The sequence below is a fragment of the Pagrus pagrus genome (assembly GCF_965226575.1).
Source record: "Pagrus pagrus genome assembly, chromosome: 15".
NCBI lineage: Eukaryota > Metazoa > Chordata > Actinopteri > Spariformes > Sparidae > Pagrus > Pagrus pagrus.
Window position 1 is genome coordinate 11,403,908 of NC_140199.1, and position 22,817 is coordinate 11,426,724.

At 41.2% G+C, this 22,817-nt stretch overlaps 2 protein-coding genes across 7 annotated transcripts; one reads left to right on the forward strand and one right to left on the reverse strand.

Annotated features, from left to right (window-relative positions):
• Nucleotides 1-1,169: 1,169 nt before the first annotated feature.
• On the forward strand, nucleotides 1,170-12,145 carry cfap36 (cilia and flagella associated protein 36). 6 transcript variants are annotated; one of them, XR_014624281.1, is made up of 14 exons: nucleotides 1,170-1,524; nucleotides 1,989-2,053; nucleotides 2,199-2,300; nucleotides 6,099-6,213; nucleotides 6,324-6,411; nucleotides 7,753-7,912; nucleotides 8,259-8,333; nucleotides 8,757-8,862; nucleotides 9,116-9,294; nucleotides 9,497-9,679; nucleotides 9,969-10,073; nucleotides 11,091-11,170; nucleotides 11,374-11,581; nucleotides 11,760-12,145. XR_014624281.1 is itself a non-coding variant. In XM_084375715.1 (13 exons), exons 1-13 carry the CDS (start codon nucleotides 1,419-1,421, stop codon nucleotides 11,393-11,395), a joined length of 1,386 nt encoding a protein of 461 aa, XP_084231841.1. In that variant the 5' UTR covers nucleotides 1,170-1,418; the 3' UTR covers nucleotides 11,396-12,145. The 6 variants fall into 6 exon arrangements, 5 of the variants coding, with proteins under 5 accessions (XP_084231841.1, XP_084231842.1, XP_084231844.1 ...); XM_084375715.1 differs by having other exon boundaries at nucleotides 11,374-12,145; XM_084375716.1 differs by having other exon boundaries at nucleotides 11,091-12,145.
• An 883-nt stretch (nucleotides 12,146-13,028) lies between these two features.
• Nucleotides 13,029-22,808, reverse strand: ppp4r3b (protein phosphatase 4, regulatory subunit 3B). Its single transcript, XM_084375713.1, has 16 exons — nucleotides 22,380-22,808; nucleotides 21,705-21,760; nucleotides 21,128-21,226; nucleotides 20,328-20,951; nucleotides 19,399-19,476; nucleotides 18,871-18,987; nucleotides 18,610-18,726; nucleotides 18,050-18,181; nucleotides 17,699-17,801; nucleotides 17,553-17,594; nucleotides 17,213-17,371; nucleotides 16,896-17,065; nucleotides 16,659-16,798; nucleotides 16,394-16,542; nucleotides 16,166-16,305; nucleotides 13,029-15,265 (listed from the first exon to the last, which is right to left on the reverse strand). Exons 1-16 carry the CDS (start codon nucleotides 22,522-22,524, stop codon nucleotides 15,164-15,166), a joined length of 2,373 nt encoding a protein of 790 aa, XP_084231839.1. The 5' UTR covers nucleotides 22,525-22,808; the 3' UTR covers nucleotides 13,029-15,163.
• Between the last annotated feature and the right edge of the window lie 9 nt (nucleotides 22,809-22,817).

Below are 22,817 nucleotides of genomic sequence, written 5' to 3' on the forward strand. Positions count from 1 at the left end.
ATTGACAGGCCGCTGACTAGAGTATTAAGGTTGCTGCGGGAACATTTTGGCTGATTATATACAAAATAATTTTCAGCTCATTTAAGATGCAGTTGAATTGAAACACAACAGCCTCCTTCACATACAATACATAACATACATGCAAAGGAATACAGACATACACACATACATTTTTCTAGTCCACACTACATTTCTGCAGCGTCACAGCAAAACAGCACTGCAGCAGTCTCCTAAACAACAAGTAGATGGGGATTTGTTTTAAAATGTGAAATAACAACAGAAAAACACATAAATTCGTTCTATAAAGCTTTTGGCCGCAATCAAAGTCTTTGGAAGGAATTTTATGTTTTATTTATGTATTTATTTTTCGGTTGTCATTTTGACATTTCAAAACAAGTCCCTATCTACTGAATGCTGCAACGCTGTTTTGCTGTGAAGCTCCAGGATTATTTTGTGGACTACGAAACTTAGCCCATCTTTCCATCAGCATGGAGGTGAGTCATGACTCAATTTTCATTTTTGGGTGAACTGTTCCTTCAACATGTTCCTACATGTGGCTCGCCCTCATCAGTGAGTGAGAGACGCAGAGAAAGAAATACTCTAACAAATGTCTTCTAGAAAGAGGTATTCCTGTTTTTATAAAGTTTTTAAAGAAAGAGTATGTAAAGTTTGTAAAAGTCAATTATTCTGTAGATCAAAGGGTTGCATCAACATCATTGTACTTCATGCAATGGAGTCATGCAAGTTCTCAACAAAGGGGAGAATTAGCCTATTCTGCAATGTTTTCTGAGAATAAGAAGTACAAATACAATCATTAAGAATTCTAAGAATGATTGTCATTCTTTAAAAATTACAAAAATGCAAGAAAAGAGAGTCTGTAACACTTTTTTCGGTGTAGAGGACCCACAACCACCCAGGCCTCGTTTTGGTTTCGAAATCCTCCTCCTTATTTTTGAGGTCACAGGGTTGCCACGTATGATTAACCTATAAGAGGATACGACTTACTTGTTTCTTCGTGTTAAAGGGTTTATTGCAACGCTCTTTTTATTGCTAAAATAATTAGCTATTAATATCGAAATAAATTAAAGGCTTCCGTAGCTCTAGCCTACCTGCGGGCTCGAGCCAGCACAGAACGGACGGACGTAAGGTGACGTAGAGGTTACCTTAGCAACCGATTAGGCGTCACCACTCCCGACTGCAGATTCATGAGTGCGCTCTTCTCCTCGGACACCGTCCCGTCCCGTCAGGAGAGGAGAACCAGCACCGTCAAGTGATATGGGGACTAATTTATGAAGGACCATAAACCGGATGTCTTTCTTCCATCTGTTCGGGTTGGTGTAGCGGAGCTGGACGCGCCGACCTGAAGAACATCGCTGTGCTGGTGCTGTTGTTGTTAACGTTACCCAGCATCGGCCAACATGGCTGAGGATGACTGTGAGTGGGTCGTAGAGAGCATCGTTGGCTACCTGGGAAGTCCCGAGTGGGTCATTCCTGTCACGGACTTTATGGAGAACAGATGCACAGGTAAAAAAAAAAAAAAAATCAGGTTATATACCAGTCATGGACGTCTGGACACAGAGTAAAGCCTTTCTTGGGCTGTGCACCGATAGCGCAGAGGCTAAGCTAACGCTAACTTGTGACTGCTATGTTTTTGTTGACGTGTTTTCATGACCTGTGATATTAGATATACCTTTATCGCCTGATAAACATTTCAGAGCATGTGTCTGGACATTAGCCCACCAAGCACATAAGTAGGGAGGTCACACAACAGTAATGTCAAAAATAGCTAGCTTAGGTAGAAACTTTAGCTACCAGAGAGGACATGTATGTTGACTTTTTGTGCAGTCACCGCTAGAAAACACCCAGACGCAGTCCACATAGCTATGAAAGGATAGTTTAGGTGCTGTTTAATAAAATATCTCCTCTTGGCAAAGTGTATATGTTGAATTAGCTTACTAACATTTATGTTGTCTGGCCTTTTTTTTTAGTTTTTGATGACGAAGATGAGAATAAGTTATCATACACAGAAATCCATCTGCAGTATAAGAAATTGGTGAGTACAGTCTTTGGTCCAAATGTGTCACACAGGTAAACGTTTTATTTTCATGAATTGCCTTATCAGCGTTACTCGTTTTTGGTTTTAATATTGCTGACTCATCGAACTGGACTGATGTAAGCTGCTTTGCTGCTTTTGTTAGGTGGAGAAGCTGTTAGATAATTACATGCAGGAGGTTGGCATCAACGAGCAGCAGTTTCTGGATGCATGCACATCTCCCATTGCCAAGTCCAAAACACTGCAGGTATGTTAAGCTCCCTGTTTGCACAACCGTTCTGAGCCTGCCAGTTAACCTGAATGGAGAATCAAGGATGGGATTTGCTTACATAACCCCATTTATGCCGCTTTATACACAGTGCCAAACATGACTCGTCTCTGTCTCCTCTTTCAAGGCAGATGTGTGTGTTTCCCTCATGAATCAGCAAAATGAGAACCCAGTTTGTGACATAATCTACAACCACATTTCAAACTATGTTTAGATCTGTCCTACATGTGGGTCATGGCTTTGTCAACGTATATTCCGCTAGGCAGTGTGTGTACACCAGTTCAATGAAATAATGGTCATTCACATAGGTGTCATCTTAACCAGGGACATGGGGACAGGACATTATTTGTTAAAAATGTCCTAAAATATAGCTTGCAAGAAGAAATTTTTAATAACAAATGAGAATTATTTGCTCTATACCAGCATTATGTTGAAACTGGGTGGTGTTGATTCCTGTGCAATATTATGACAAACCTTCAACCAAAAATAAGGCTAACTGACAGCTGCAACATGTACAGAAAAAGTGTTATTGTTAATAGGATAATAGAACCGTCAGTAAATACTGTAAAATCAGAATGTAGATGGACTGATTACGTTGCTAGCTGGCTAGAGTTTGCAAACATTTCTAGATCAAGAATGTTGAAAAGTGGTGGTGGACATATGAACAGTCATTTTTTAAATTGTCTTCGACATATGGGATTAATGGCAATATAATGGAGGGGGTTGGTGATTGTTAGTCATCGTTAAATTCTCTCACGCTGGTGTCCATTGATGAACAGCCCCAAACAAAATACACAACAAAGAGCTAACTAGCCACGTAATGGTTTACTATTGTTTGTACTGCCCACTTATAGATAGATTTTAAGATAGATTTTCATCAATGGTGGTTGTTTAACTATGAAGACAGTGATAACGATTGACATAGGTTATGATTCACCTATCAGTGATTCAAATGCACACCACCTTGCTATGCATCTCAATACATCGCAACTTCAATTTCCTATATTACTGCACATGGTTAGTTTTTCATCAATTAATACAAGCAGTCAGAAAAATCTGAACTCCCTCTTTATTTAGAAAGACCTTTTCAAAAATCAGTCTAAAATAAAAAGGCTGCATCTTTTCAGTCTCAGTATCTGTGTAACATTACAAACACACAACACACATCACACATAAATAATTCTGCAGAGCAGTTCGAGGGTGCTCTACTTGAAAATATCATTCTCACATAGCAGCTCTGTGGCAAACATCACAAACATTGAACAAGCAAAGTTGACAGCGCCTCTTCAGTTCTTGGCTGATTAACTAGGCTTGCTGTATTTTTTATGGTTTCAGATGTTAGTTCAGGGTTAGCCAGAGTTTACACACTGCATGACTTGCCCAGGTTGTGCTTCATAGAATTCAAAATGGGGCTAGATGATGCTTTCATAATACCATTTGCGTTATTTATACCTCGATGCCTCCCTGCAACATATCTCTCAACATAGAAAATTAACTTTAGCCTAATGTTCACTCGCAAGCAAGATGCAAGAGAGCATCATTTGCAAAGTAAATTTACAACATTATTGTCCAGCTGTGGCTCAAAAAATCAACAATCAACATCAGTAGGATATCGTCTTGTGTAGGATGCAAACTATCATGATCTGTCACTTCATGGATGCAGAATCTTCCACGGCCGCGTCGCGCTGCATCTTGGAATCGAGCGATCCATAGAAGGGGAAATTACATACTTTGTGTTTAAGAAGCGGAGACAGCGAAAAACATGAAACAGGTCTGACTCTACCTGATGAGGCTCTGAAAAGGTGGTGGAAAGGTTGGAAAGTATACCCTGTGTTTGGAAGGTCATCAGACAACAGGTGGGCTCCATCCCTCAATAATGGTGTTGGTGCTCGGCGGCCTACTCATGTTTCTTTGTGCATGATTGTGCTCGTGTGTAGACAGTGTATAAAGCTTGGCATATACATTGTATAGGGTTTGGAGTCTCAGGCGCCACCTTGACCACGTGCTAAAAATACACTTCTGTTGCATTAAGGTTCTATGGATTAAAGCCATGTCTTGTATGTGTGTGCGTGTGTTGGTTCTGTGTGAATTTGTATTCAGAGTTGTAACAGTTCTCCCAGACTCATAACAAGAGGTCTTAAAAGCGTATTACATTGTTTGAATAGCAATTTTACGATAATATTAGTGACAGTTTAAACATTGGCACTGATCAATTGGTGTGTTGTTGCTGTGCCAGATTGGCAGAGATGGTGAGCTGGATTTCTCAGGAGACTTGGATCTCATTAATCACCCCTGAGATAAATTGTTAATGTCTACAAAGAAGGTCAAATTCTCCTAAAACAAAGATTAACCCCAGAAGAAGTTGTACTTCGCAGTAAGTGAAGCGAAGATGTTGTCTTCTGTTTCAGTTTATCCATGTAGAAACTTATGCAGAGGCCTTATATTGCTAAGCTGTGTCAGGTTGCGTGTCAGTTGCTTTTTGGGTTAAACTAGTTTATGAGAGATTGCTGCCTCACTTTTGTGTCCAAGATAACAGGGCTCTCAGAAAACTTTTTTTTTGCCTCAATTATCTGAATGTGATGTAAAAAGCTAAGAAAAAGACAGTGAGGGCCAGAATAATGAATAAATTCCTTTAATTTGTTTAAAGCACGTTTAAGAGTACATCTACACCCAAAGACAGACTGAGTTTTACACGGTGGTAGTCAGATTTTTAATTGAAAACACACCTCAATACCCACAATACAAAGAGTCAATGATAATTTTGTTACACTAATGCAGTACAGCAGCAGCTACAAATATAGTTGTTCTAATGCAGAATATTATATAGAGTTCCACACATGTGATGCTATAATTTTAATAGCAGACAAAAGAGTCACTAAAGTTAAATAGTTGATATTCTGATAATATTGTCATCAAAGTGGCATTTTTTGTGTTTCATCAAAGAAATATTTATATTATCAGTATTATTATTATTATTATTATTATTATCTCAGATAGTTGTTCTTTATAACTCTAATAAGAGGAGAGATTTCAGGTCTTTCAGGTGTAGACAACTGGGACACAGTAGACAGATGGAGGCTAATGTGTTGTAGTGTCATATCTCTTTAGACTTACCGACTGTAGCTGACTGTACCTTTTCTGTGATTAAGGCTATCAGACAACGGGATGTACTGTAGGTGGACTTCAGGCAGAAACAGAAGGGGATAAAAGAAACTGACAAAACAGCAGTAGTGAGGAGGAGACTGAAAAGCTGGTGACCCGGTTGACTTTACTAAGCACGCTGATCGTGTAATTAAGGTTGGTCAGAAAGATTTGCCTAGCATTAGCCAAGATGTGGGACAGACCTCTGACAACAGACAGGAAGCTAAAGTGAAAGATTAGTCCTAAGTACCACACTGTTTGCAAACATAGCATAACTTTTGTTCAGACTTGAGATGAGATGCCTACCATGCTGGTAGTACTGTACATCCTGTCCTGATCTACACAGGGACACCATGGCATGTATACCCCAATGCGAACAGTAACTATTTATTCTTTATTTTATAGGGTTAATTACAAAAAAAAGTTAAAAAAAGCTTTATTTATACAGCACTTTTCAAAAACAAGTTAAAGAGCACTTTAGGTTTCCCAACTCATCAGTTACTGACACTTTGGGATTGTAGGTCAGGTCGGCTGCGATCCTCAACCCGGCGTCACCATTAGTTATCAGTCATCATAACCTTGTGGATATTGTGATTTTTCATGGTCTCATATGTAGTTGTTGTTTTTGTTCTTCAGTCGGTGTTCATGCCAGTTCTGGCTACAGATGATTTCCAGATATTTCGCTCACTGATGGTCCAGAAGAACATGGAGCTGCAGCTTCAAGCCCTCAGGGTCATTAAAGAAAGGAACGGTAAGCTCAGTTAACACACATATGTACACCAAAACACACACTCAGGAAAAGGAAAACATTAATGGTATAGCTGCAAATGCAGTAACATGATGTGTGTGTGGGGTGTGTAGGTGTCCTCCCAGAGTGTCTGACTGATGGTGTTGACGTGATGACAGAGTTGCAGCAGCAAGAGATGAAAATCCTGCAGGAGGTTCTCAAGTAAGTCACCTGTTCTCTCTCCGTCCTACCATCTGTCTCACTCTACTTCTGTCTTTCTCGCTGGCACACGCACAACGTTGACTGTCCGCCCTTTGGGATTTTTAAATATTTGGTTGAAACAATGATTTAAATTTCTTATATATCCTGACTTGACGATGGACTGTCTTTTTGACAGGTCTTGAATTATCCAGTTATATTCAGTAAATTAAAATTGAGCGCACATGGATGATGCAAAGGTGGAATCAAAACAATATTATGATCCCTGAAATGTGGAGATGGAGATGTAAGGGGTCTTACAACTTGACACACTGAATTGAATGTTTTCAAGAAACAATTTTTTGTTGTTTTTACCTTATTTATGCAGAAAAGCCAAGATTATATAACTTTGACATAGAAGTTTCCTGTAAAACATCTTACAGTTGGCTGTATGTGTACAGGTTTCATCTCCTGCCCCTGCTCTCTAATGGGATTTCACTAGTTGCAGTCAGGCCAAGTAGAACACTTGGTGTAATGGGACAGCAGTTAAGCTCCTTAGGGTCCAGCTAATTTAGGTTGGAGGGATTGACACTAAACAAGCCACTGAAAAAAATAGTATATCTATCCCGTTTGTCTTACCAGGCTGCCTTGGCTTCTTATCAGCACTGCATTCTCCTGCATCTGCTCCCTCCAGATACACTGTCAAGACAATGCTTTCCTGCAACTGACTTCTCTACAAGCACCTGAATGCACCACTAAGGAATTGTTTCCTTTAGTCCCTCATTGCAACTGCATTTCCATGTCTCTTGTCTATGATTTCTGACAAGAGACAGAATGATCAAAATGCTGAAATGCAACTGTTGTAGTTTACTTTTTCCATAATCTCTCCCCGTCTATTTGTGTACTGGTAAATATATACTCAATATAACTAAACATACACTGGTAAATGCTTTGCGGAAGTGTCCTCTAAGGCCATTAAAGTTGTTAAATAAATCAAATCAAAGGATCTGTGCGTGGTGCCCAGGTGATCCCCGTGAATACGTGGGGCATAGTGTGGCTATCATGTGGAAATCCCTGACGTTGGTGTCTTATTCTAGTTTCTAGTCCATTTGTGCCGTTAGCCAAAGATTAAACAACCAGTAGAACCTGCTCAACTTAGATCAGCTTGGCTCTTATCACACCCGGGCAGCTAGCCATAATCTGAAACAATCAAAGAGGGCTTTTGAATGCTCTGTAGCATGAGCAGTTCAGACATGTCAGGCTTTGCAAAATAAATGTATGCCCTGGATCTGAGCTAGTATTGAACAGTCGTTAAACCAAACACTTTCTGGCTTCTGATTTTCTCTTCTGCTACTTTGTCCTCAGAAAGTCAAAAGAGGAGTATGATGAGGAAATGTCCAGGAGGCTGCAGTTAGAGGAAGAGGTTGGTTCCTCCTCCAGCAGCTGCTCTGATAAGCCACTGGTGCAAAGCAGGGAAGCCCAGAATACCACCTCTGCTCCTAGCCAACAAAGCAACACTGCCAAGGTAAGGCATCATTATCCCAGTAAGACCTGTGGAGCTGCCAAACTGGAACCCTGTGAGGCTTTTTGTATGAGCCACAACAACAAGAAACTTCTGATATAAAAGATGACGATGTATGTAGATGATGATGTATAGATCCTTTTTAACAAGGCTTAAGGTCATTGTATGAGTAAAATGGGGAGTGATAAACGCATCACTCCGTTACCTGTGTTACCTTTGTTGGACTTTGATCTCCCTTAATTTAACAACTCAGACTTGCTACAATGCTACCAGTGCCTTTTCCCTTTAAGCCCCAGCTCTCCTTCTGCACTTGACACTGTTTCCAATGTGCTATTTATTCCAATGTAAGGCCAAAGCCAAGGGGAAAGGTGACAACAGCAGCACTAATGGTCACCACACCCCACTAGTGAATGGCAACACACTGGTAACTGAACAATCCATGTACATTTGAGTTAGTGATGTAATAACAAGTACACTGCAGTTTACCGGCCACTCTAAGGATGCATTTATACCATTTTCAACTTATCTGTAATACCTAACAGGGCAAAAAGGTTAGGTGTATCTGAAACAGAATTTGGTCATAAGGGGACGATCTTGTTAACAGTATTGGCTTCATATTCAAAACCAAGGTATCAGTGCATCCTGAGGGCAGATGGTAACTTGTGTAGTAAGTGTGTCATGTAGTGGCTTTGTAGTTTTAAAGACTGTAAATGAGGTTGCTCATCATGTAGTTAAATAGATTAAAACAATTGGAAAATGTGTTTCAGTATGTTTTTCATTATCCAGAACTGACTTTGATGCAGTGTTTGTACAACATGTAATAATGACCATGTGTCTTCCACTTCAGGTCAACGGCAAATCTGTCAAAAAGCAAGAGGGCAAGACAGCTGACACAGAAGCTGGGGATGAGAAGAGTGCAGCTAAGAGCAGCTCCACAGCTAAACCTACAGCAGGTAACTCCACCAACCCTAACTCTGAACTCATCTTCCTTTTGTCTTATTAACTTCACATCACATGTAGTTGCTTCACTGGTTTTCTTTTAATCTTGGAAAAACCCTGAAAAATTCAAGTTACACTTTTCCAAACCTTATTAACCTTTGAAGAAAAAAAGTGGGTTAAAATCCTGCAATCATAACAGTTTATAGTATTAAATATTAACCTGGGACAGCTGCCAGTTACCCAACTGATTTAAATCTGTGTGAGCAGGTTGTGGCAGTAACGGTGTGGAGTCCAGAGTCCTTCCAGCAGTGAGAGCTCCAGCAAAGTCAGCCGAACCCTCCGTCAGCCTCAGTCCTGACAGCAAGGAGCAGAGCAGCGGCCAGAATGCAGCTGAGTCATTGCTGGAGGAGGCACACAGGGAGGCCGGCTTCTCTAAGCCATACACGGTGAGTCTGCGAGCCTGCTACAGACAGGACATCACCTGTGAGATGCAGTATAATTTCTTCTTTGACTTATTCTCCTCCTTCACTTTGTCTAATAGCACAGTAGTGTGAAAGACTAATCCTGATGTATATAGCATTTTAAAACAGTCGGAAAAGAGATAAGGTGCACCTCTTCCTGTTTTCACCTCCACCACTTCCCCTCCAGGAGTTGTCAGCGTCTCAGCAGGAGCAGCTCCAGCAGAGGGCAGCGTATCTGCGTCAGCAGCGAGACAAACTGCATGCACTAAAAAAAGAACAGCAGAAAACCAAGCAGGCGACCACACCAGAGGAGACACCCACTACTACTACTACTACTACTACCACCACCACCACCGCCGCCACAACCCCGGTAACTACATCCTGTTATATTCACAAAGAGGTCAGATCTCAACCACTTGACTGCTGGAGACACTTTGGCCAGTTAAAGAACATGTCTAGTAATTCAGAATTAATATCCATTCTTTTCATTTTGGTCATATTTTTTATCTTTTAATTTCAAAACTACCTCACTTTCACCAGACTTTCTTTAACCCTCCTGATTTTTCTTTCTTTCTCTCCTCATCATCCTTCTGACTTATTTATTGGGTTTTTGTTCTTCATTTCCCTCTGCCTGTATCTGACCTGGTCTGGCCTGTCAGGAGGTGGTGGAACAGTCCCAGAGAAATGGGGCCTGTACCCCTCCTCCTCCTCTTCTTCCTACTCCTCCTCCAGCACAACACTCTCCTAACTCCTCCAAACCGAAGGTGATCCATCAGCTGCCTCTGCCTGATGTGAACACGTGTACCTGTTCATGCCTAGTGTGTTGCAAAGCTTTTGCTGTGTCGCAGTACTCTCTCCCCCTTTGTCTCTGTCGTTCTCTGTCTCGCACAGCGTCTTCAGTCTCCATTCCTCAAGCACACAATAAGGACTAGACTGCAATCTGAGCTTGTTAAAGCCATAAAAGTGAAGCTTTGCTTTCTTTATTCTAATTTTGTCTACCAACGGGCTGGTTTTCCCGGAAAAATTACGTTTGAATTATGACACAAAGGAAGCACGCCCGCCGAAACAAACTTGCCTACTAATGGACTAAACAGGTGTTTATCTGCCTCTTCATAGCACTGACATCAGGGTTTCTAGGTCAAATTGGGATTTCCACGGTTGATTTTTGCTTTTGGGCTGTGGCCAGGCTGCTGGCCGTAAGTCATGTTGCCAACACTGTCTATACCACAGGTAAACGCTAGGAGGTGTTGTTGAACAATTTTAATGCTTTAAAAGAGACCTATTATGCTTTTTCAGATTTTTACTGTCCTTCAGTGTTTTATATCGGATCTTGTGCTTGTAAAAGGTTTTGAAAGTTAAATAGCCTAAAGTCTGCGCCAACAGGAGCTCCTCTCCCACGGAACACACTGCTCCTGCAGTACCTGAACGCCTCGTCAGTAGTCCTGCCTTTAGTTCTGTGACTTCTTGACATCACACTACATCTCCATGTAACACATTTGGATAATTAATGCCTATATTTACAGCACAAGTGAAGCTAACTGGAAAAAAGTACAGCATTTGCCTCTGAATTGTAGTGGAGTAGAAGAAGCAGAAAAACAATATAGAACAACTACCTCAAACTTTCCACCACTGTTAGCTACTCCATCTGTACATGTGTGCTTTTACATTTGTGTATTTTAGTAGTTGACCCCACTCCCCTAACATTTAGTCTGGTGGTTTTTGATTGTTATCTCAACTATCCAGTCGTTAACTCCACTATCTTATCTGGTCTCTTCACGCAGGAGATATCTGCAGAGGAGAGGAAGAAGCTGCAGAAGAGAAAACATCTGGCTGATAAGCTGAAAGAGGAAGTGATTAAGAAGTAACTTCCCCACCCAACTGCAATATTCTCATTTATATCTTATATCCGTTTACTCCAATAATCACACACAAGGCTTCCTTTACACTGCCGCTGTCAAACAGATACTCACTTTATGTAACACAGGTCAGCGTTTTCCAAAGAAACAGAAACAAGTATGAGGTCTTCCTTCCTCACAGTCCCTTTATTTGCTGTCTGCTGCACAGGAAAAAGGTATATCTTACTTGATATTTTGGATGTACCAGCATGTGGAAGCCTCCGATCACAAGAGAGCACTCGAGTATTCTGTGAGACAGTCGCATCTGTGTGACTGAGCAGGTTAAGAAAATGTCCGCTGACAAGCACACAGACCAGTCAGCCCAATCTTACGGAGACTTCCTGACGGCTTTTGCCACAGTGTGGAGTATCCAAATTGTAAGTGGAATGATGACAAATGTGTTCACAGCATGTACACTACCTGCAAAAATCCTACAATGCAGTGCTTCACTATTAATAGATGTGCAAATGTTAAATATGCAACACTACACTGGTCAGTTATAGCGCAAAGTCATGATTAATAACTATTTTTTCTGCTCAATATGTTATTATGTAGGGCACAGTGACTTATGGGGGGATTTTGGACACATCCCTGAGCTTCTTTCTCTGTAGACAAGAGAAAAAACAGACTCAACTGGCCTGGAGTTAAGGGTTAATGGTGGAGACAGACTTGATTGTGAGAGTCCTGTGTTGAGGTGAACGCACCATTAGCTAGCACAAGCGTACAGTCTTGTTTTCCACTGTCGAGAGAGATCCCAGAGGGAAGAGTCATACAGCTGATAACACTGTAGCAGCTCATCCTATTCAGAGCACTGTGGAAGTTGTCAAGATGAACACGCCATCATGTGTTTTTAAAGGGGCCAAGAGTACAGTGTGTCGCTTTCAACGAGGAATTCAGTATTTCATGTATGCTGTTTAATAAATCACATTTTATAGAAACAACCTGGACTCCAGACTTTTTGTGTAGCGCTACAGTCAGTTGGTAGGTAACTGCCGTCTTGTGTTTGAATCCAAATAAAAGGGCTGTGATGTTTTGCAGAGGCAAAGGGGTTCGTTAAATTTATGATTTTTTCTGTGCCAAAGTAAATCCCCTTTTTGAGGGCCTAGACATGCTCAAAAACTCAAGAAGGTGAAAATTGGTACACTCGTGACTTGTTGTGGTAATGGGTGTGACAAAATGGCTCAACAATTTTGTCAGAAAAGACTTAAAACCTTGATGATGGTTTATGATGAAGAGTTATTGTCATCGCCATTAAAGAGGAAGTTGCTGTTTCAGTGTTAAGTCCAATCATCTGCAATTTTCACATTTGATAACAGTGTGGGCCCCCAAGACTGCTACATGCCATTTGAGTAAGTGGCACTGCGCCATCTTCTGGCAGCAGTGAGAAAGCCATCTGTGACAATCATTAGCATGAACTTTCCGAGATCTCATCTACCCTTAATCTACTCATGTCCTTTACTTTCATGTACGAGTGTTCTCGAGCACCACAAAGTGGAAACAAAAAGTGACAATGAGCTGCGTCGTGCTGTGTGATAAACATAAAATACAGAGTTGTGTACACCAGGTCAGTGTTCAGTGACGAGGCCCCAACAGGCACTGGTGTGAGGAACACTATCCTGAGTGACAATTGAAAAAACATAAAAGTTTGTATCCTAACATTTTTCTGTTACAATTCGAATAAAATATTTTTATAAATATCGAGGCTCATGTTTGAGAGATTTGATTTAATACAACTATCTCAACTCAAAGGAATAGTTCAGAATTAGAAATTTTGAAGCTCCAATTGCCAAATCGGTAAATTAAAAACAAAGCTCGATTCACAAGTTAAACGTCAGGGTCACATTTAATTTCAAAACTTATCAAATAAATTCATACAAATGTTAAGAATGGATAGTGGTAGTAAATGCACTTGGTACAAATTCATCAAGGGAGAGCAGAAACAGTCATATTTGTTGGGTGTCGCTTCAGACAGGAGGAAAGACAATTCGGCGCTCACGTACTGCTGAACTCCTGAAGAGCACATTGGCAATAATCATCTTACTTGTGCTCCTACCCTGCTGCTTGTTGAAGATAAAAGTCTGATCTGGCGTGTTTTTCCAAGTCATTTTTGATTCCCTTCATCCGTCTCTCAGTGTGCTTGTGGTGAAACCAGGAGAGAAGATATAACACGAGAAATGTTTCAACCCGACACTGAAATGTTTCATAGCCTTGACACTGTCAAACCTGTGCGTTGTGTGTTTCAAACACTCCACATTTTTATTCAAAGCCTGTCCTGCATCGACTCTGGGATTATATCATCTTTTATCGCAACTGATAAAAAACAGCTCATCCAATCACGGAGAAAAAAACTTTTCCCTACAACTTATTTTTGATCTGGAACAAAGCTGAATATTTCCGACCTGGATCAAACTTTTGTTGACAATTCTGGACCTTCAAACTCAGATAAAAGCTCAACACACTGGAATTATTCTACGTTCAGGAATAGAGTGTTACAGTGCAAAGACGAGATTAAGCCTTTTTCGTTCTGATGCAAATTGAACTCTGAACCTGAGATCTGTGTGAGAGAATGGTGCCGAGAGCTGAACCTCCTGAAACGAGTGTGCAATAAATCTACTCCAAGCACACCAGCAGCTCAGCTTTTTACCCAGTCAAAACAAAAACCGGGCTACTGTCTGTGTGCATCATAATGAGGCCACTAAATCCTTGAATCCACTAAAATACAAAACTCCAGACATCCTCAAAATGTTGGCTGCAAAAAGGACTTTACTGCAGTTTTAATACGTTATTTTTAAAACCAGCATTTGCAACTTCTCTGCATTTTACATTGAATCAAATGAACTGGACTGAAAGGGTGAACAGTGACCCCACCTTTTGTGCAACAACAACAAAAATACACAGGTAGGTAGGTATCTGTCTCCCCTTTGAAAATCAGATCAGGGGCAAATGATTAAAAAGAAAAAAAAATAACATCTGTACAGTACTTTTTAACAAATTCATGAAATACAGGATTTCTGGCTAACGCAGTCCTGTGTGTGAGACGTCGTGTGTGTTTTTGTGTGTGCCTTGGCCAAACTGACGCCATGGCTTTTGAAGGTTTGAGTCCGGCTCCTCTGGATCTCATTACTGCTGAGTGTTCATCCTGGTACATTTTGTCATCTGTCCCCTCCCTTGTCTCTCAACATTTTGTGTAATTCTTCTATGTTGCCTAGATCTCTCTATACCCGACAAAAGTGAACAGTTCTGTGGCAGGGCGGCACACACTACTTCAGCCAGTCAAGCTTTTTCTATAACTATGACGGCTAGTCCTGCTAGCCTGACTGGCCTGCTGAACAGTTCGTACACTGGCTGGATGTGTTCCGGCTTCCTCTTGTCTCTGGAGCTCATTGGTTCGGGTTCGACGTGGATGGAAGGGAGAGTTCAAATGAGGACGTGTGAGGGTTCCTGCGGGGTTGCTTTAGTACCGCAGCTTCCTTGCTGCTGTTGCTATAGCAACAGAGCAGAGTTGGGAACCGCCTTGGCACCGTTATATCCACTGCAGACTCTCCGGTCGGTACGTAGGATGGTGAATGAGGAGGAGAAAGTTGTTCAGGAGGAGAGCAGGAGAGTGTTATGAGAGACAGGAGTGATGAGTTGGCAAAGGGTCAGTGAGAAAAAAGAGTTTTTGTGATCTCCTACAGGAGGCAGTTGGTAAAAAGGAAGAGGTAAAATCAGCGGGCTGAAGGAACGGACTGATCTGTCTTTCTTTGCAAAAGAGAAGCTCTCCATCTCCTTCCACCGAGGGAGAAAAGAGGAGCAGAGATCAGGAGGGACTGAGTGAGGTGGGAGCTCGTCTTTGCCCGTCTCCTCAGTGAGACTGACAGGTGGCACGGGCAGGCCAAGGACCAATGAGACGACCAGAGGAGGGAGGATGGGAGGGACTCAGTGTCCGTCCGCCACGATCAAACAGAGGACAATCAGCCTTAAGAGCTCAGGCGGGGCCGCTTCCTCGGAGACTGCTCTTCTTCATCTTCCTCCTCTTCATCCTCATCATCAGGGTAGTCCACCAAACCAACCAGAGCAGTCTAAGGGAAAGGAAGAAAAACAACAAAAAAAAAAAGACAAGCATTAGAGTTGCAAGGATTAATCAATTAGTCAACTATTAAATCAGCCACCAACTATTTTGATAATTGATTGAAGAAAAAGGGAAAACTCTGATTTAAGCTTCCTAAATGTGAAGATTGTCTGGTTTCTTTACTCCTCTTTGGCAGTTAACTAAATCTCTTTGGGCTGTGGCCAAAATAAGAATTTTGAAAACATAATTTTGGGCTTTGGGAAACACAGTTTGCCATTTTTTCCACCATTTTCTGACATTTTATAGACCAAACAACTAATCGAGTGTCAAGAAAATAAGCGACAGTTTGTTCAACAATGAAAATTATAGTTAGTTGCAGCCCTACAAGCCAGGCAAAAAACAAATTCCTATAGGTGCTGTCTGTCCATCAGGATCAGTTTTCATTTATACTTGAGGAAGAAATACGCTTGCTGTCTAGGAGTGTAAAATCTTCTGAAAACATTGGGTCCAATCAAAAAGGAAAAAAACTTAGACACTAATTAATTGCACTATTCCTATTCCGTTGTAGCTGATAGCCTTGCTCAAATGTTTGACTTAATGTCTAGTATTATTTACAAAATGAATACCATGATCAAGAGAAATTAAGATCTTTGTGTTTGTGTTAATGAAGCATTAGTTATTTCCCTTCTGTCTGCAGCTTCGCCTGTGAGATGAAACTAGAAACATGCTGTCGCACAATTGAAAAACTTTTGTTTCTGGTATATGATAAAAACTTGTACTTCAGCCTTCAACATCATCAAACACAGAACAGTTTTTGAAACTTCTACAGTTCAACTATGGCAGTGATGTTAACTAAAAAGTAGCTGCTGACAGGTGCGTTTGTAAATAACTGGATCTCAAGACGCATTACCTTCACGACTGGTGTGGCAGGAAGAGCAACAGTTTTGACAGAAGAAGTTGAACTGTTGTTCGGAGTGACGGTAGGTGAGGCAGGTGGGATTGCAGCAGCTTTCCCGTTGTTGTTGGCACCATTAGCTCCGTTGGCAGCTCCTGCAGTTACAGAGACTGTAAGTATCAGACACTGTTGCAATGAAAAGAAAAACGTATCAAACAACTCAGTAATACCAGAGCAGCTTACCTTTTTTGGCTTCCATGTACTTGCCGTAGCTGTCGGAGAAGTCATCCTCCATTCGGCTCTTCTCCACAGCCTCTCCATCATCGTCATCGTCGTCATCATTGAACCACAGCTCCTCATCCTCGTCCAACGACCGAGCATCTCTGCGATATCTATAGGGGGTAAAATGCTTTATGAAGTACAGTCATCAACAAAAAAAGGAGATAAATGTAGCATTGGGAACCAGGGATATAGGAATATCACCTTTGTGTCCAATCGCTGTACTGACCTGTTGAGTCTCTGACTCTGCCTGTCTTTTTCCTGCTCGTACCGCCCTTTCAGGCCCTTGAAAGTCTGGACGTATTCAATGGATTCAAGTGCTTTGTAGAAGTTATCCACAATGTGAGCTATGAGAGACTTGATGTCCTCCTGGAAAGAAAACAAATCCACAAACAATCCCCTTTCAGTGTCAAACTCTACACTGATGAATACTTTTCATTGAGGTACGTTCTATGCGTCTACTCACCACTTTAATGAACTCAAAGAGCTCAATGATGGCTGAGTTGAGGAGGTTGTATCGGGTGCCGTTGTCCAGCAGGGCGTTAATGACAGGCTCAAACAAGTTCCCTTTGATGATGTAGCGGTTGTAGTACTCATCCTTCAGACCAATGATCCTGCGCATGAAACGCAGGGCACCTTGGACAAAAACAGACACCTCAGTGAAGTTAAGTATGATTACAGAAAAACCCATGACATATACTTGATAACTGTGACAGAGCATTTAGAGAGGCAAAGACAAAGCAGCAGAGGTGTTGAATGTGTGTATGAATCACTGTGACTTACAAAGAGCCAGGAAGGTGTGTTTTGAGTTCATGAGCACCAGCACTCTCCTGAGCAGGTCTTTGTTCATGATGTAGGTCTTGATGTGGTATGTGTGGTGCTCCACACAGAAGGTCAGAAGCTCCAGGATCAGTGCCAGCAGCTGAGCCGTCTGGAAGTTGTCTACACAAAACAAACAGAGCTTATTCACCCTGACGATACGAATGAATGCAATGAAGCTGCAGACTACTTCTTACAGTCCTGCAAATTCTCCAAACACAAACTGGATATTTTTTAGTTATTCAATTTAAACTGAAATATAAAGTTACTCCAAGAATAATCATTTCCAGCAAACAACCCTCACCTGGACAGACCGGGTTGATCTTAGTTGATCCCTCCTGCAGATCTGAAAGGCCAAGACACAGAGTAATCAGTCAAATTCTCTATTTGTCTGAAGTCTGAAACACACAGTTTGGATCAGATTATGTGACAACTCTGTCCTCAGCTTACCTTTTGAGTTTTTGTCATGTGCTGTGTTGGCCAGCAGAGGAGCAGTCAGGACATGCATGCAGTACTTGTAGAAGAAGCTCAGAAATTCTGTCTTCTCAGTTTTCTAAAAGGACACAAAGGAGAAGAAGTTTTGAAATGTGCTGTTGATGTTTCAAATTTGGATGAATTTGCAATTTCCTGGCTGGCCGCAGTGTGTCTTGGAGGCATCACATGGGAAAACAGATATGCTACACAGGTTTAACACCAAGTCAGTTATCCTTGTGTGCTTACAAATATGATGATCCTGGCCATCAATACACAATTTTCTAGCCCACCACTATGTGAATTCTTTTGTGTGTTGGTTCTGCTTACATTGGTGGAAGCCAGCATGTTCTCGGGGTCGATGAGCGTCCTGAGCAGACCCATCAGCTGGACGGCCCCTCCTAACTCTGGGTCAGAGTCACAAATCATCTGCTTGATCACAACATTGATCAGCAGAACATCCTGTAAGCAAAAGAAAACACAAACAGAAAAGATTAAGTCATAACGATGTAGTTTTGGTCAGCTTAAAAGAGAAATTAAACAAATGAACTGCATGACAGTCAAGTAACCCTTCCCCTACGGAAGGACATTTGTTGGCAAGAAAGATTGTGGATTCATTCGACTATACAACTTCTTTTGTGTATAGGGAAGTACTGAGAAGGTATGTTTGCAGATCAGGCAGTCCACCAAATTTAGATCAACCTACTTGACAACAGTACGTAATTGAAATATTCTGTTCAATGATTAGTTTTGTTGCAACCTTACTGTGATACATAAAACTTTTTCAAATTTGTATTATTTCATAAAAGCAATCCTGAACTGAACCAAACAACCGCCTGACATCTAAAAAGTGGAAGCAGGCTTGTTAACAGTGATGTTTAAATGCTTACATCGTCTGTCTGCTGTGGCTCCTGCATGACAAACTCCCTGACCATGGAGGGGCTGAATTCCACCAGGTAAGAGAAGATGTCTGTAGCTGCTGCCCTCACCTGCAGGTCATCCATTCCCTAAACAGGAGAAAAATAGGAGGTGAGAGGTCACACACATAAAATGTTTTCTGAGTTGATCATTTATAGGCTTAACACGGTAAAACAACTGTTTTATTGACACCTACTGAGAACATTCACATTCATTCAATGCCTGGAACTTACCATGACTATTTCAAGAGCAGGTAAAATGCCTAGATTTGCCAGAGTTTTGAAGAAAGCGTCCCTGTTTTGCGGCTGCAACGTTTGTGAGAATGCGCAAAATTCCTTGACAAAGTTCACCTGAGGATTAGAGGAAAAAAATAATGGTTAATCAGCAGTTGTCTCATTAAAGGGAAAGAGTTAAGAGCATTTCCATTATCCCAATGTGCTGTTTCATTTGTACAGTGTAGAGCTTTTTCTGAAGTGAATAAATGACAACTGGAAGGACCCGTGGAATGAATGATTTGCTATTTCACTCTCAGTGAGAACCTTCAATGTTGAATGAATAATGTTGACAAAGCTGTAGTATCACAAGCAACTAGACCATGTCTTAACTTGCATTCAAATCATTATGGAAAACCATATTAGAACCGTAATAGTGAACACTATGTATTCTCACAACAATGAAAGCCAACATGGTGATATTGTTTGCATCTGCATTTTAACACAAAAAACATAATCTGGCCTGGAGATTTGTAATTTTTGACTTACGAGCTCTCTCCTTTTACTGTCCTCTGTGGCTTCATCTGTGAGCTGTGCAAAGACCTCCGTTAGAAATTTCTCATCCTCCTGTGACGCAAGAAAAACAGGGTTAAGAAATCAAGACTCAGAAAGTGGCTACAATACATAAAGAAACAGTGGAGGATTACAAAACGTAATCCTGGTCAGTTGTACTCAAGTTTTGCAGCACCAAGAAGTAACAATCAAAAAAGTGAACTATTCTAACAACACAGAGACCCCTGGTTCATTAGAGACAGCCACTTCACTTCTCTTTGGCCAAGAAGCACAATCATTGGATGCTAAACACTCAAACATGAAATGGATGAATAACCTCAGCATCATGAAAATGATTATATGGTATTTTTTTTTTCAAATAACACATGCCTAACAGAAGCTCCATTTTGACATCCATGTAGAAACAATAAAATGGACATTAAATCATTGGCTGAATGACCTTTCAGAAATGTTTTTTATTATTTTACATTTTTTAAATGGGTCAATCATCACATTACAAGAGAGACATATTTCACTAAAGGACAAAAGTACCATAAATTAAGAAGTCTCCTGGGAGACAATAAGCATTGCTTGATCACAACATGTACAGGTAGATGAGCACAATCCTTACCCATTTCATCTATTTAAGATTTCAATTAATGCAAATAAGATAGAAGAGAAGAAATGTTTAGTTTATTTTCTTGTCGGGAACCACAGGAAGGGCTGTACGTGCATTTGACAAACAAAATTCAGTCAGTGGCAACATAATGAAAAATGAACCACTAGCCAAACTACACTGTAGATTCAGGAAAATACTGTACATGCAGAAGTGGTCAACGGGTATTGAATTTGGCACATAAAAAAGCATTACACAAAGACAACTGTACCTCAAAGAATAATACAAATTACCTGGTTTAGATCCTTACCTGCAGCATACTGACAATCTCCACCTTGTTGAAGAAGATGAAGGAGGTGAGTGTGGACAGGAAGTTCTCCTCAAAGACAGACGGTGTGGGCAGGATGATGTCCTGGATGTACTGCACCCGGTAGGTCTGGTGGATCTTCTGCCGCAGTTCAGAGTCTGTGATAGGGATCACCTCCTTAAACTTTGCTGTCTTGGTCAAGAATTCCCGGTGCCGTTTAGGCTGAACCAGCGCTGGGTCATACTCAAGGCATCCCACCACATCCATGATACAGTCGTCAGAGAACATCACCTCAAAGAGGGCCGCTTTATTGAGGAACAAGACACCTCGGACAATCTCATAGAGGTGATGTAGGCCTTCCCTGTTGTCCAGGTCCTCACATACTCTGAAGAGACCCAGGAGTTTCTTGATGTAGCCCTCGCTCACCAGGGCCAGAGCAAGTTTTTCCCTCCGGATGGGCGAAGACAGGACAGAGGTGACCAGATCAGCTATCTCCTCCAGTCGGCTTAGTTCACATGGAGGGAGCTCCACCAGGTGGCTTGTCTCTGGAATCTCCTCAAAGCGCTCCTCCTCCGACTCATCAATGGGGTCCTGGGTGATGTCCAGGGCAGGGTCCTTGCCTTGAACCTGGGCAATAAATTGTAGGTAAATACAAAGGAAAGAACTGTAAGTATTGATTACCTTGTGGCAGTGTCAAAGATTTTTACACAACTAGACCTGCACCGCTGCTGTTTGTGTACCCTCCAGTGAACAAACATTTTTAAACAATGCACAAAACTTTGGTAAAAGAGGAATGATGTTACCTGGCAAATCTTCTCCCAGATCTCATCGCAGCCAGCCTTTTCCTGGAAACTTAGGGCAAGGTCATAATTATCTGCTTCCGACCAGACAATCAGTGTGTCCTGGAAGAAGGAGAAAGAAACATCAAAATGTACTTATCATATTCACACACAGTTGTTCAGACAGAAAGGTCAAATTTAAAAGAACACATATTAGCTAAACACAGACAGGCACTTTCATGCAAGTCCTTTAAAAAAATGAATTAGATAACTTTATCAACAGCATGCATGAAACACTTGGCTCAGATCTGTTTTTCCAAACTCAAAAACACTGCCACATTTCTGTCACAAATATTGATCATGGTTCTCACTATGAAAAATATGAACAACAAGTTTGATGATGTGATATGTCTATTAGCTACTTGTTCCAAGGTTTACAATCGGACCTGATGGTAAATTCCCATTGTGTGCACTGCATCATGGTAGCAGTAATTGTCCTGCAACAAGTCTCATACTGTAAAGAGTCAAATATAACACTCTGGCTCATAATTTTGGGATTTGAGTTGAGTGAGAGATTTGAGTTGATCCAATCTATTCTTACCTGCTGTTTCTGATATGCGGTATTCGGGCTTATCTTCGACTCCAACAGTAGTGATCCTAAAACACAAAGACTTGGGTAAGTTTTCACTTTAGAGCCACTGTGAAGTATCAGAACAAAGATTAACCAATGATAACATATTCTTGGAAGTTAAGATCACTTAATTGGCCTAGTTCTGAGTATTCAGCGTTAAAAGGACAATGTGAAACGTGTATAAAACAATGTTATATAAAATAGAAAACTTGAAACTAACATCAGCAGGGCTAATTAGCCACCGATAGCCCATTTCCATTGTTAATAACTTTTACATGATGTTTGAATGAACACGTAATGGTTTATGATCCTGAGTAATAACAAGTTTGTACGTTTAAGACTAGACTTTGAAGGCCCCCCATGCTACGGAGATCACCGTCGCCTGCTAAAGCAACGGGCTTTGCTAGCACTAAGCTATTCCATAAATGATTGTCTTTTATCTAATAACAGTGTCAATACTGGTTGTTCGAGCAGTCTGAAACGACTGGCTCCAAATGCTACATGATAATCAAAAATAAAAAAGCCAAGTAAGTCCACAAAGTGTAGATAATAGCCAACTGTATCATTATGTCCGAACAACCAGGAATTAGCATGCTAACGCTAGCCAACGTAACGTCAATGCGGCTATGCTAAATGGGAACTTACCGTCTGATTCGGCCCGAACTAATAATGATACCACCCCACCTAGCCGTTCAACAAAGGTAGACGAAACGTGTCCGGTACCCCGATCGTCCCACTGCCGATCCTCGTTTAGCGTGTACACTTTCACTCGCCGCCGAGTGTCCGACATGGTTAACCGAGTCGGAGCTAGCAGGCTAGCTAGCTGCTAACAAGCTATCACCTCACCCCGTCTGGTGTTTTCCTACCCTCGACCTGTTAACTTTGTTTCCACCCGCATGTTACAAAACATGCACGTCTAAGTGAAGTTCACTATATCAGTCACAATATATCAGTAGCTACTTCATAAACACATTACGTTAACGATGTGAAACAACTCAACAGGAGGCCTAATGTTAAACAGGAAAATTCACAGAGAACACAACAACTCTAACGGCCTTCTTGCTAACGTCCACAGACCGCCAT

Coding starts and splice junctions, on each gene's coding strand:
- cfap36 (XM_084375715.1), top strand. CDS start 1,419: ATGGCTGAGGATGACTGTGAGTGGGTCGTAGAGAGCATCGTTGGCTAC. Junction 2,054..2,198: donor ATCTGCAGTATAAGAAATTG/GTGAGTACAGTC, acceptor TGCTTTTGTTAG/GTGGAGAAGCTGTTAGATAA. Junction 10,074..11,090: donor CTAACTCCTCCAAACCGAAG/GTGATCCATCAG, acceptor CTCTTCACGCAG/GAGATATCTGCAGAGGAGAG.
- ppp4r3b (XM_084375713.1), bottom strand. CDS start 22,524: ATGTCGGACACTCGGCGGCGAGTGAAAGTGTACACGCTAAACGAGGAT. Junction 17,372..17,552: donor GATCAACCCGGTCTGTCCAG/GTGAGGGTTGTT, acceptor TGTTTTGTGTAG/ACAACTTCCAGACGGCTCAG. Junction 16,306..16,393: donor GTACATGGAAGCCAAAAAAG/GTAAGCTGCTCT, acceptor CTGTAACTGCAG/GAGCTGCCAACGGAGCTAAT.